At 32.5% G+C, this 15725-nt stretch overlaps 1 protein-coding gene across 1 annotated transcript in view; it reads right to left on the reverse strand.

The window, feature by feature from the left end:
• KCNH5 (potassium voltage-gated channel subfamily H member 5) overlaps positions 1-15725 on the reverse strand; it is a 477427-nt gene that overhangs the window by 333391 nt on the left and 128311 nt on the right. Inside the window, exons 5-6 of the mRNA XM_051977789.1 lie at positions 5219-5334; positions 1847-2239 (exon numbers count right to left, since the gene is read on the reverse strand). Of these exons, the coding sequence (XP_051833749.1) occupies positions 1847-2239; positions 5219-5334 (509 nt within the window). The remainder of the gene's footprint in view (positions 1-1846; positions 2240-5218; positions 5335-15725) is intronic.

Consider the following 15725-nt stretch of genomic DNA (forward strand, 5'->3'; position numbering starts at 1 on the left):
TCCCTAGATGGATTAACAAATCTCTTATTAACTTTTATAAGAATACAGTTTTTGGAGATGGGGCTAGAAGAAAGAAAAGAAAGGAATATTGATAGATGTCTTTTCTCCAGTTTCAACATCTCTTTAACCAACTTGAAACTAAATATGTGAGCTAAGTTGAAATTGTTAAAAGAAATCACTTCTGCATGCTGGTTTAATAATCTACTTTGGGAATTAAAGTGTTGACTCCCTGCTCAAAAAGACCCGAGTTTAAATCTGACCTCTGACTCGTATTATTTGGGTGATTTTAGACAAATCACTTAATCTCTGATAGCCTCAGTTTCCAAATATGAAATGAGAATAATAATAGTACCTGCTTTTTAGGACTGTGAGAAATAAAATGTGATAGAATTTCTAAAGTGCTTCTCAAATCTTAATGAAGCAGTATACATATGCTAGCTATTATTATTTTATTGCAAGTCTTCTAGATATTTCTCTACCTAAGATAATAGGATCCTAGTGTTAGTAGGAAATAAGAACTCTAGCTAGTCTAGGTTTCCATAATTAGAATATATATGAGAATTTATTCACTAAAAAAGAAGAAATTCAAGTTAATCAAATATAATAATTAACTGGTTAACAAAAGATAGGAGAAGAGATTGGTAGAGGAAAATTTAAATTAATAATAACCAACAATTACATAGTGCTGTCAGGCTTATAACATGATTAAGAATAATTATCACAATACATCCAGTCATTCTGGAGAAGGATTTGGAACTATGCCCAAAAAGTTATCAAACTGTACCTGCCCTTTGATTCAGCAATGTTACTACTGGGTTTATATCCCAAAGAGATCTTAAAGAAGGAAAAGGGACCTGTATATGCAAGAATGTTTGTGGCAGCCCTCTTTGTAGTGGCTAGAAACTGGAAATTGGATGGATGCCATATAACATGGATGTGGTATATGAATGTTATGGAATATTATTGTTCTGTAAGAAAAGACCAGCAGGATGATTTCAGAAAGGCCTGGAGAGACTTACATGAATTGCTGCTGAGTGAAATGAGCAGGATCAGGAGATCATTATATACTTCAACAACAGTATTATATGATGATCAATTCTGATGGACCTGGACATCCTCAGCAATGAGATGAACCAAATCACAGTTCCATATGGAGCAGTAATAAATTGAACCAGCTACACCCAGCGAAAGAACTCTGGAAATGAGTAGGAACCACTACATAGAATTCCCAATTCCTCTATTTTTGTCCGCCTGCTTTTTTGATTTCCTTCACAGGTTAATTGTATACCATTTCAAAGTCTGATTCTTTTTGTACAGCAAAATAACTGTATGGACATGTGTGTGTGTGTGTGTGTGTGTGTGTGTGTGTGTGTGTCTATTGTATTTAACATATACTTTAACTTATATAACATGCATTGGTCAACCTGCCATGGCGGGGGAAGGAGAGGGGGAGAGGGGAAAAATTTTAACAATAGTTTTTGCAATTGTCAGTGCTGAAAAATTACCCATGCATATATCTTATAAATAAAAAAGCTATAATAAAAAAATTACATTGCATTAAAACCTAAAAAAAAAAAGAATAATTATCACATTTGATCCTAACAGTAACCATCAGAGGTAGGTGCTATTATTATTTTACAGATTTAGAAACTGAGGCAGAAAGAGTTAAATAGTGCAAAGTCATGTAACTGATATGTAGCTAAGGCCAGATTTAAACTCCAGGCCTAATGCTTTACCCAATATTATATGTAGCTGTGTAAAATGTGTGTTTTAGATAATATCTGAATTCCACTTAGTCAAGAGTTAATTGAAAGTTGGGTGACTCCTATGTATGGAGATAGCTTACCTCATCCACATTTTCAAAGGCATTGATGATGTCATAAGGTAAACAAGACAGCAGATCTATCACAAACCAAGTTTTCAGATAGTTCATCCTTATGAGCTTGGGGTCAGAAATGACCTCTCCACCCGGACCAACAAAAGTTGTGTGGAAATTTAAAACAATGTCTACAAGAAAAATAACATCCACCACACTGTCCAGCACCAGCCAGGCTATGTTGTTCTGTTTTGTTTTGAAGGAAACATTATAAGGAACCATAATGGCGGTGTAGAAAGTAAGAATTAAAATCACCCAATCCCAGGTTGTTTTAAAAGCACAATAGTGTAAAATAATGTGTGGTGGAGTCTTTGGAGCCTCTTGTTTATACTGAGGAAGAATGTCTGATCCCAGCTGAAGAACCTAAAAGAGAGAAAATACATTACCTATATAAACATTGAACTGAAGTCTAATGATTCAATACAATATATCTTCCTAGAAATCCAGAAACTATTGGGCATTAATCAAAATATAATTGATCATTAGTATATAAAAGAAAAGCATACATGTTTAATGACCTGTTTTTACAAGGAAAGGTAATTTTCAGAAGAAGCATACTGCATTGCTCTTTAAATTTGAGGATGATGCTGGCTATATGTATAAGTGCAAACTTTCCTCGGCATGCAAATGTGGCATGTGGTTGTTATGACCATTTTCTTCCCCTTCACCCTCCAAAAAAATCTCTCTCCGTGAATAATCATGGATTCTTTGGGTCATGAACACCAGAACAAGATTTTGCTTAAATTGACCCACTATTACTTTGCTTGCTGCACATTTATTATTGCTAGTCCAATCTGTGTGAAGATTTTGTTTCAGCAAATACTAGAAACATTTCAGTTGCAAGTCCTGCCATTGGTTAAGCTACCTCCATTTGACATTCATTAACTACCATCCCTCTCTTATCCCTGCCTAGCACTGCAGACAATAGTGCTGCAATTTCAGTGGCTCAGACTGTACCCCCAGGATCTCAATGGCAATGACTTTATGTTTTCATTTCTTATTGATTACATCAGAGAGTACTACTAAAACTCCTTCAGAGGTCAAAAATATTATAGGCAGCTTTACTTTTTTCCTCTCCTAAACCAAAGGCCTACATAATCAAGTCTCTTAGCAATCACACTGCTGTTTTGCCCAAAGCAAAATATTAAATCTTCCTACATTTCTATGTCTGTTCCCCATTTGTTATTTAAACCAATGAATTAGATGGCTATAGGGGCAGAAAGAAATCAGAGTTACTAAATGAGTGACTATACTAATTTTTCTAGAGGTAATATCAAATCACTGCCTAGTGCAAAATAAGCCTATAATTTCCAAATTAGATACTGTCTTCTAATTTTCTGTATTCTACTTCCTAATATGTTGCCTCAATCTAATATATGTAAGATCCTTGAGGACAGGAACTGTTTCATATTTCATCTTTGTTTCCTCAGAGCCTAGCATTTTGTGGACATTTAATAAATATTTATTGAATTTAATTAATTGAAATGATTGTGGCTAATGATGTTAGTGATTCCATAGATCAGAGGTTCTCAATTATTTTGGTCACAGAACACCTTTTTTAACTCTTAAAAATTATTGAGTCCAAAAAGCTTTTGTTCTAATCATGTATCTGTATGAAGCTAGATTTCCTTTATATACTTACTTCAACTAAAACAATATATCCCAACATATTAAATACAGAAGCAGATGGGAAAATCCAGTTGTCTGTTAAGCCAAACAATAAAGAAATTTTCAGAACCAAATCAAATGACATTTTAATTATTATTTATGGTATTTCTTCTTACTGTTTTTGAAAATAAAGTTTTTCAAAAATAAAAATATTGTTAACCTATTAGGGTTTTATTAATTTATTTTAAAGTGAATCGATATATAAATATTTTAAATGATCAGTTTTAACTTCTAACATAGAAAATATTGACAGATAACAACCCATGATTAGAAAAGGGAGGGGTATTATTTTGAACTTACAGACCTCCCTGAAAAAGTCTTAGGAATTCCCAGAGGTCCATGAGCCATACTTTGAGAACCACTAATGAGCTACTTTATAGAAGTTCTCAGTTACTTGAATTTTTGATTCATCTTACCTAGAGAAGATTGGATGAATTTTAGCTTTATTATTGAAAGCAATAGTTTTTCTCTTTCATTATATTTTATTTGTACTGTGAACAAAATAAACCTTATTTTTTAAATTGCCATATGAAGAATTGGCTTAAACATTTGTATTCAAAGAGATAATATTCCTATTGTTAGAGGATCTAAAATTTGTGACTATAAAGGAGGCACTGAAGTTTAAGGTGATGTGTCTATGTCAGCCAAGTCATGGCTCAAGGCAGACATAGATTCACATGGAAAACTAGAGACTTGTCGATAAGGAGATTCTAATCCTTAAAATTAATATCTGGCTTGGAGATTTCATACACATGGCTTTAAATACAAATATGCATATTCAATTTTCAGAATGAAGGAACAGACAGCAACTACAGCATGTCTAATACCTTAATTGTCCAAAACATGCCATAGCAACAATTTAGGCACATTTTAAAATAAAACTAGCTCATATCAAATGTATAATGTCATCAAAATTGTCCTAATCTAACATAAATATTATTTCACTACAATAATATAACTGTAAAATCGAAGCATTTTTTACATTATGCTGCATTATAAACTCATATTCTGTAACTTTAGATGTTCCCAAAAAATAGTTTCATATCTAGAATTTGCATCATTCTGTCTTTTCTTATGTTTGGTTGGACATGACAACACACAATTCCCTAACTCCAACAGCTCTAGAAAATTGAAGTTTTCCTGGTGTCAACACAAATGAAGGAAAAATGGTAACAGATTTAAGGCCATTTTTTAATGTGAAAATACTGCAAAATGAAACAAATCTCCAAATGCATGAAATGTTGCCATAAGTGTTTAACACTGAACTTTGCACAAAAACTCCCAGGCTTAGATTTGGATTGATTAAGAAAAATCAAATATTTATTGTGTCTACTATGTGTTTTATATTTCTAGTAGCTAAATTTATAAAATGAAGGACATGTTTATAACAGATGATGTCAAAAGAAATGTGGAATACATGAGTTTTTCTTGCCTCATTTCTCCTTGCTCAAAAAATATTTCCCACCTGAACATGTATAATTCATAGTAGAACTGATTTACTATTTCAAGAGCAGTAGGGGATAAAAGTAATTTCTTGTCAAGGAGACATTCTTCTATCAGGGGAAAAAATGTTAGCGAATTAATCATATTTGGAAAACAGTGCCTTTTGAAGACAGTCTCTCCCCATTCAATGCTCGCTGACTTGAGAGCTCGGAGTTAACATGACACACTTACTTCAGCTAATCTTGAATGTTTGTGGACCACCTCTGTTTTGTTCATTGGAGTAAGTTGCTGCAAAACACTGCGGCTATTTGTCAAAGCCCGGGTCAATCGGGCAAACTTTGTCCAACCTTAAAAAGGGAGGAAATAAAATCTCAGTGCCTCACAGCATAATAATTATAAGCTTATCTTTGACTCTCATTGACCATTAATCACCAAAACTGACTCCAATGCTATTTCAAAATATAAACATAAGAAATTTTATTGAAAAATACTTACAGTAAACAAAGGCAGCAAATTTTATGCATTCAGAGAACCTTGATTTGAAATCTGACTCTGTTACTTACCTGTGTGTTTATTGTGAAGTCCCTTCACCTCTCTGGGTATCACTTTCCTCCTCTGCAAAAATGGAGGAATTTGACTAAATGATTTCCAATATCCCTGCCACTTCTAGATTCTTTGCAGAGTTTGTGATGTTTATGAGGGAAAGGAGAATGGATAAATTTAAGGAGAAAAAAATTCCTGAAACTCTTGTTAAACCTTTTAATTTCATTATTATGATTGTCATCAGATGTGAAAAGATAAAGATGCTACCCCTATTTTTAAAATTTATTATCACTTTTCTCTACCTTCACCTTAATGAAATGTCAGTAAGTAAACATATATATGTGTGTGTGTGTGTGTGTGTGTGTGTGTGTGTGTGTGTGTGTGTATATTGGATCTAAAATGTATTTCAATATATTTAACATGTATTGGACTACTTGCCAGCTGGGGAGGATGTGGGGGGAAGGAGAGGAAAATTTGGAACAAAAGGTTTTGCAACGGTCAATGTTGGAAAAATTATCCATGCATATGCTTTATAAATAAAAAGCTTTAATAAAAAAAGTAAACCTAGATCCTTCCTAGTCCTACTCTTCTTTAACAATTCTCTCTGACTCTTCAAAGGAAAGAAAGTTGATGGTATAAAAAACAAACCCAGTCTTCTTGATTCTTGTACAATTTTTTTTTGCTCTTTTAGTTTGGCTAATTCATGATATAATTATCTTGTGCCAAGGTCTATTCCAACATCATATATGATCAGAGAGGGACAACATGAAATAGTAAATAGTAAGCTAGCTTAAGAGTCAGGAATACCTAGTCTAAAATCTTGCCTGTCTGATCATGGGCAAGTCATTTAATCTCTCAGAGACAAGACAACTATTTAAGATTATCATTTACAATTGAGTTTGTTATTCTATATTGGTTAAGGAAATTTCCATACAAGGAGTTTCCTATAACAGTGAAATCAAAGCTCTATGTTCGCTAGTTCCATGGAGAAAAAGAAATTGCAAACTAGAGCTAGAATAAATATTTGAATTAAAAGGAAGGAAGGGAAAGGAGGGTAGAAGGGAGAAGAAAGGAAGGAAAGGGAGAAGATTGCAGGGGAAGAAGAGGGAAAGGACAAAAAGGGAAAGAAGTGAGGGGAGGGAAGGACAGAGAAGGGGGAGGAAGGGGAGAGGAGGGAAGAAAAAAATGAGAATAAAAGGGAAGAAAAGTAAAAAAAAAAAAAAAAGGAGGAGAGGAGAAGGGAATGCAGTTCATGTGTATACTAAAGTTGCTGCTCCTTTTGTTGATTAATTATTGAGACTGATTTGGATCAAAAATAAATATTCTTATTTTTAAAATTTTTAAATTTATTTTAAGATCTCAGTTTAAAAAAATAAAATCACTTAAATGACTAAGAATGGAATGCATTTTCTCTTTAAATTTAAATTTTCTTTTCTCTAGTAGGAGATTAATTCCTATATAGAAAAGGATTGAAGAAAGTATCCCCCTTTCCCATACTCCACTGGGCAAGAGTACTTATACTCTGAGCACAACCTCCCTTTTAATTTCATTATCGTGATTTCTTATCCTCCCAACAATGCCACACAGGTACAAGGGATAGAGACCTTGAAGACAAGAATGGTTATACACTCCTATTCCTATCAGGCAAAACACTTTTTAGCTGGAGTTTACTTTTTACACCAGGAAACTTCCTGAATCCTTAAGAAAAATCTCTCTAAGTCAAAAGTGCAAAAATTATTTTGGTTATATTCTTTATTCTATGGTATGATACACTTTTGGGGAGAAAATTGATTGTTGTTCAGTATTTGATTATTTCAAAAAAAAAATCCTGATTTACATCCCTCCCCACCAAAGAAAAATAATTCATAGATACTCATAACAGTGTCTGGCACAGAATAGGCTCTTGATTCATCTTTTTTGATTAATAAAAATAAAATCTTATCCTGAAAATAGTTCAAGTAAAATATTATTTATAATTATGATTTGGGTAATCTAGTCTCTTAATATGCAAACATATGGTTTCTATTCATGTCAGTAGAAGTGCCACAAACATAAAACAAGCTAACAGTTGAATTAAGTATATTTGACACTTGTGAATGAAAGGTAGATTAATAATAATTTAAGCTATTATGTTGCTGAGCAAAAAATGATTAACTATTTGATCACTGGCAATCATTTAAAGTTTTATTCTAAAGTACTAGGCCAAATAATATATTTTATTATATTGATTTAGAGAAAAAAACATGATAAATATTAAGATTAGTCTTACTTTATTCAATTTACCCTGTACACAACTAGATGACCCTCTAAAAATGTAGATCTAATCTTGTCACTCCTATTTTTGGAAATCTTTAGTGCCTTCCTGTCACTTCTAAGATGAAATACAAAATCATCAAATTCTGAAAGCTAACATGCTACCTTTCTGATATTATTTCATATCATTTTCCTTCACATGTTTTCTCTTACAGCCAGCAAGGTACCATGGAAAACACAAGATTTAAAATCAAAAGACCTAAAATCTAATCCCATGCCTTCTACATACTTAACTGACCTTAGAAAAATCAATCTCTCCAAGTCCTGATTACAATAAATGGATTTAGAGACACCTTCTGGATCCCTTCCCATCCTAAAACCATGAACCCAAGAACCAGATTGACCTTCTACCTTTTTTCCTATACATGAAGTGAAATTTCCCATATCTGTGGCTTTCTATGTTTTCTTCTTCCTATGCATCTTCTCACTTCTACTTTTCAAAATCCCTATCTTCCTTAAAAGGGAGCTTGTGCAATAGAGAGAGCACTAGATTGAAATTATATATTCCCCTTTCTCTAGAATGCAAACCTTGCAAGGTAAGAATATATATATATATATATATATATATATATATATATATATATATATTTAAATTTATTTATATATACATACACATATTTATGTATATGGTTTTGCACATATTTGTACATGTATTGTATATAGAAATATCTAAATATGTAGACATGTGTATACATATATTCATATGTATATATATATGTGTATATATATACATATATATATATATATATGAATGTGTGTGCATTATTGTGTGGAGCTGTGTATATACATGAAGCTATTATGAGAATATATATACATATATATGACCATATGTACATAATGTTTGTGTGTGTGCATATTAAAATTTGGGATTCCAAAAGTTCCCAAGACTTAAAACAATATCTGGTTTTCTAAAAGAATTCTTTCAGGCAACATGGCAGTCACAGTGAACTTCTACATGCAACTCATTAATCTCTCTCTTTAATAATCCAACTTAAATGCCACCTCCTTTAAAAAGCCTCTCCTGAGTCTCTTCTGATTCCTCAGGTCAGGAATTACCTCCACTCACACACACACACACACACACACACACACACACACACACACACACCTTGGGTTTAATTTATAACTTTGTTTTGCAACCATCTAATGCATTTATCCCGTAATGCAATATGTTAGATTTTTCTGTGTTTTAGTCATCTCTTTCTTATCAAAATATAAACTCTATGAGTCTGGTATTATCCTTTACCTAAATGTTGGACTCCTGTAGTACCTCGCACAGTGTTCAGCACATATTAAATCCTTAATAAGTGCTTTGTTTTAATGAAGAAAGAAGCACTTGCCACATTTGAAAATGACAAAAGCCTGGGCACTGTAACTAATATAATAGATGACAGAATCGGAATCCCAGAAGATCTTGACAAACTGGAAATAAGAGCTGAATGTGTCCTACAGCCTAGAGGGAAGAAAAATGTCACAATTTTCCAAAAAAAGAAATAGTGGGGCTTTTTCAGAATATAATCCAGTTAACTAGATTTTGATGCTTGATGAAATTCTAGAATATATTATTAAAGGGAAAATGTATAAACACTTAGAAAGATCATTAAGAACCAATCTTGTTTCATAAAAATCAGAGTGTGTCATGTCTTTTCCTTGCTTGACAAGATGATTAGAATGCTAGATTAGGTGAATACCATAGAATTAAGTATGTCCAGAGCTAGAAAAATTCTAGTTCATATCTCTCCATGAATGATAGATGATAACAAATGTAGGCATAGTCAGGCTTGGATAAATTATCAGACTGAAAGAGATATGTATGCTAAAATACCACATGAATCTATCCTTGACTCTATCCTGTCCAACATTGTTATCAGTCATTTAGAGTAAGATAGAGATGGAATACTTATCAATTAACAAGTAATACAATGCTGAGTGGAATAGATATTTTAGATAACAAAGTCAGTATCCAAAAATTTCTTAAAAGACTAAAACAGTAGGCTGAATCTAATATTTAAATTTAAAATGAATAGTGGCAAATTCCAACCCGAGTTTAAAAATAAAATAACTGCACATATTCAGGAGACTCAGGTTTTTTTTTTTTCTTTTTTAATGGAAGCCCACAGATTCAATATAATTCAACAGTGGCACAGAGCAGTCACAAAAGATAATCAAAAAAGCTCATGTAATAAGTTTGCATAAATGGAAACACAATATATAGAAATAAGGAAGTAGTCCTACCATGCTCTGTATTGATCATACAGGTTTCAAGTTTTGGATGCTATATCTAAGAAAGAGTGAATACAATGGTATATGACCAAGACAGTGAATGTACTGGAAATCATTCAGCAGGAGCATCAATTGAAGACTGTTAGGCTATATAAACTAGATGATAAAAGATTTGAGGAAATAGATGAGAATAATTTTTAAGTTTATGAAGAACTATCATCTTGAGAAGGGATTAGATTTGAATCTAGAGTACAGGATATAGATCAAAGGATAAAAGGCCCAGAAAGGCAGATTTACATTTGGTAGAAAGCAAAGCTTTTTAACTATAAAAGCTGTTCAAGAGTGGAAAGAGTTGCCTTGGGAGGTAATGAGAGCCTCATCACTAGATCGATAACCACCTACAGAGTATGTCATAGAGGGGATTTATAGTTATGATATAGCTCACCCTATACAAGTTTCAATTATATGGTCCTGTGTTCTATGAATTCATAAGGTGGGAAAATCAAGTTACATTAAAAATAAATACATTAAAAAAATAAGACATAGGATTCAACTAAGAAAGAAAAAAATAATTAGAGCTTTCCAACAGTGAAATAAGGTGCTTTCTGAAGTAATGTGAGTTCCTCTCAACAAATTATTCAAAGTGATGGTAACTGTCAAGGATAATGATGACAAAGTATTACATTAATGTCAGTTATTAATATCCACTAAGTAGCATAATGCTTTACACTTACTAAGATTATAATTTGCCCAGGAGTAATTGACCTGCATTGGTAGAAAAAGTTCCCCAAACAAATGAAATCGTTGTTCATTCATTTCAATCATGTCTAATTCTCTGTGACTCCATTTTGGGGTTTTCCTGGCAAAGAAATTGAAGTGCTTTGTCATTTCATTCTTCAAATCATTTTACAGATGAGGAACTGAGCCTAACAGGGTTAAGTGACTTTTCCAGAGTTTAAAGCTAGTAATTTGCTTGAGGCCAGATTTGAACTGGAAGAGATCTGATTCCAAGCCCAATCCTCGATCTACTGTATCACCTAGCTGCTCAATGAAACCATATGTCAGATAAAAAAAAATCACTTTATCAGTTTTTTGGTAGCAAAGAAAATCGAAATAAAGTGATAACCACTGATTGAGAGAGGACTAAACAAATTATGAATGTACTATAAGATTGGTATGTAAAAAATAACATATAAAGGATTCAGAGAAGTGTTAGAAAATAAGAACTGACACAGAGAGAAGGAAATTAGAAAAATAATATACAAAATCCCTCCAATAGAACAAATGTAAAGAACAAAAAATAAAATTAAACTGAATGCCATGTATTTATAATGCCCAAGTTTAGCCCTGTAAAGGAGCTTTAAGAATTCACCACCTTTCCTTCACTGGAAAAGTTGGGAATTATACTCAAAGGCACAAATAGCTCTATGAGCTCTTCTATTTAAGACTTATAGCCAAAGATATAGTGGTGGTGATGGTTTTGTTGGGAGGGGGATTTGCTCCCCTTTTTCTTTACTCTTTGTTACAAAGAATGACTTACTGGGCATTAGAGGGGGGAAGAATATATCCAAAACCAAAGGTAATATTTGAAAAGATTAATAAAAATCAGATTTTTTTCAGAATAGGGAATCTTAATAAATCAAAAATTTATTAAGCATCTACTATGTGCCAGGCACAAGTGATACAAAAATAAAAATGGAATGTCTTTTGCCAGAAAGAGGTTTACATTGTTCTAGGGAATGATATCAAGTAGATACAAACAAAATATCACATGCCATCTAACAGCTAATACAATTCTTAGGAAAGGAACAATTTGATGCCCTTTAGTACTTATTTATGGGTTTTAGTATAATAAATGAAAAGTGTTTACTGAGCAGAGAACTTGGATTTGGAAGAATTGGGTTTGAATTCTATTGTTTTTTTTCAATTATTTTATTATCTCATATAAGCTAAACTAATTTCTTCACTTGCAAAAATAAGGGGAATTTAGCTAAATAATCTCTGAAAGTTCCTTCCAAGTTCTAAACCTGTGATCCTTAAGGATTACATTTTACTTGATGTTGATTGCTCTTGAGATTAATTGCATATGAGTTAGGATTTCATTAGCTTGAAAATTTAAGTTCTCAATACATAGAACTGGTACTAATTCATCGTATGAAAAATGGATATCTGGCATACCATATTGTTAGAAGGGCAAAGTGTCATAAAATCAAATGTAAGTATATAGGTTCTCAATATTCCTAAACCATTTCCATTATTAAGTAGCTACATAGAAAAGGAAAATTAATATCATCAGGGATGCCAAAATTATTAACCTAACTACAGTCAAGAATTAGAGTTCTTGGGAACAAAGCCAAAATGTGGAGATAATGTAGCAACTCACCTGAGCACTCTTCCAAATTCCTCTGAAGACCTTTAAGTAATGCTATAAAAAATTTCTACAAAAAGAAGAGTGAAATAATTTTCCAGTCAAAGACAACTTGTAAGGTCAACTGGAAAAGTTTATCATGCCTGGGTGAGAGTGGAGCATAGTCCAGTGCAGACCATGCCAAAAGAGCCCTAGCACCATCAAACTAGAAGTAAGCCTTGAGAGCCACTGAATCAGCTTCACCATCAATTTCTTCCAGAGCTCTCATTAAACAGATGGTAAAAGGGTTGAACAACTGATCAGAAGGAGATTACAGGATTCTCTTGCTTTGCCCATCCTTGGATGTGGGTCACAGTCCTGGGTAGCAATCCCAGCATAAGGAGGAGCACTAGCATAATAGAGATTGCAACTGCAATGAAGTGGGTTTCTTCTTAGAGTTCCAGCGCAGAAGACCAGAGTTCATAGATCCAGAGCATAGGCCAGAAAAATAGGAAACACATTTCTCACTAGATCATACCACCTTAGAAGAACTAAAAACATATCTCTGATAAAAGCTGTACAAAAACTACTTCAAAGTCCGAATCCTTATACAGCAAAATAACTGTTTGGACATGTACACGTATATTGTATTTAACTTATACCTTAATATATTTAACATATATTAATCAATTTACCATCTGGGAGAAGGAGGGAAAAAGTTGGAACAAAAGGATTTGCAACTGTCAATGCTGAAAAATTACCTATGCATATATTTGTAAATAAAAAGCTATTAAAAAATCAAAATAAAAAAAAGCTGTACAAAACCCCAAAGCTTGTGACAATGTGCCCTCTACCCTGGAAACATAAGCCTATTTTAATAAAGAGTTAAAAATCTATAAATAGGCTGGAAAATAAACAAAACACAGAAGAAACTTTGACCATAGAAAGTTACTTTGATGACAAAGAAGACAAAACACACACTCAAAAAAATAAATAAAGACAAAACTCCTATATCCAAAGCCTCCAAGAAATATATGAATTGGTCTCAGATTATGAAAGGCTCAATTTTTTTTGAAAATGAAGTAAGAACGATGGAGGAAGGATTAGGAAGAAAAATCAGAGTGATGCAAGTAAATCATGAAAAATGAGTCAACAATGTGGTAAATGAGATACCAAAAATCGTGAAGAAAATAACAACTTAAAAAACAGGGTAGGCCAAATGGTTAAAAAAAAAAAAAGTACCAAAAATGAGTAGAAGAAGGCTTTAAAAAGCAAAATTGGCCAAATGAAAAAAGAAACACAAAAATACACTGAAAAGTATCTCTTCTTTTTTGAAGAAAAAAATTCCTTACAAAGTAGAACTGGCAAAATAAATAAGGAAATACAAAATCTCACTGATGAAATTATTTCTTAAATATTAGAATTGAGCAAAGAATCCACCAATCATATTCTGAAAAAGATCCCCAAATGAAAACTCCCATGAAAATTATAACCAAATTTTAGAGATCACAGATGAAGGAGATAATATTAAAAGCAATCAGAAATAAGCAATTCAATTATCATGGAGCAACAGTAAGGATAATATAAGTTTTAGTAGCTTCTACATCATAAGTATTAGAATATGATCTTTTGAAGGGCAAAAGAGATAGGATTACAAGACTCACCCAGAAAAACTGAATTTTCAGGGGAAAATGGATATTCAGTGAAATAGAGGTTCAAAAATCTTAATGAAAAAGTCAGGGCTAAACAGAGAATTTGACTTTTAAAAATAAGATGCAAGGGAAATATAATTATTTCAAAAAGAAACAAGTTGTTTCCTGTGAGTATTGTTTTGTTTTGTAAATAGTAGAATTCTTTGGTCTTGTAGACACTCTGAGATGTATTCTGATGACCATTTCACTATACTATTACATCACATACTTTTTAAAAATTTCAATCAGTTTATAATTCAAGTTCTGATGTAATAATAGAAATCATATCTCCCCAAAATAAATATATGGAATGAAAAGAAAAAAGAAATTGTGTCCTGCTAGTGTTTAGATTTAAAAAAAAACCTTAGAGGCTATGTAGGTTTAACCTATATCTGAACAAGATTCTTTTCTACATCATATTTTTACATCACCTAGCCTTTATTTAAAGATCACTAAGAAGAAAGAACCTATTTTCTTCTCCAGTAGCCCATTTGACTTTTGGATGGCTATAATTGTTAATATTTTTTCCTTGTGTCAAATTTAAATTTATATCATTCCAACCTTCACTAACTCTTTGTAGTTCTGCTATTCAGGGGAAGACCATCCTCCAAATATTTAAAAAAACATCTGCCCTCCTTAAGTTTTCTATTTTTTCTTAGGCATCATTAATTTCTAAAAACAATCCTTATACAGCATTTACTCAAGATTTTTTATCATTCCATTTTTCTTTGGATATTTTTAAACATTATCAAGGCCCATCCCAAAATGTGACATCTACATCTGAATTTAATAGTAGCAATTATGATGATCTGACTAGGCAAGACTATAGTGAAATTATTACTCAAAGCTATAGCTTTTGTACAATCTAATGGGACTGGGAGTACAAACAGTTACATACAAGCAATCTATAGGAAAAATTGGATATCAAGTGAGAGGGAAGATACTAAGATTGAAAAGAACTGAGGAAGGATTCTTGTAGAAGATGAGACTTCAGATGAGACTTTAAGGAAACCTTAGAAGATAGGAGCAAGAAATAAGGAAAGAAAACTTTCCAGATAGTGAAAATACAGAGTTCAAAGATGGAGTGTCATATGTGAATAAAAACAATGAGGCTACAGTCACTGAATCACAGAATGTGAGTAGGGGAGTAAGGTGCTAGGAACATGGAAAAATGGGAAGAATTCAAGTTATAAGGACTTTTTAAACTATTTCAGCTTTTCTTCATCTATAAATTCAATAAATGTATCATCCATGCCATCATCTAATTCTTTGGCAAAAACAATTGCACAGGACCAATAATAGATTCCTGGATTATTGCAAGGCTCATAGAAATCAATAAATGATTACTCAGCACTAGTCATTCAACTTGAGACTATCTAATATGTTATGATATAAGCCATATTTCTATCATGTTCTCCCCAAGCGTATCAGGAAAGACATCAGATGGTCTGTTAAAATAAAACTACATCATAATATTCCAACATACCCTTGATATATTGGTCTGGTAACTGTAAAAAAAAATAGATGAATGGATGAAGTTTATCTGGCATAGGCTGTTCTTGATGAGCAATTCTGGCTTCTTTCGAGTTGTTTTCTTATTTCTATAACTGTCAATTTAATG

Source organism: Antechinus flavipes, chromosome 2, assembly GCF_016432865.1.
Source record: "Antechinus flavipes isolate AdamAnt ecotype Samford, QLD, Australia chromosome 2, AdamAnt_v2, whole genome shotgun sequence".
Taxonomy (NCBI): domain Eukaryota; kingdom Metazoa; phylum Chordata; class Mammalia; order Dasyuromorphia; family Dasyuridae; genus Antechinus; species Antechinus flavipes.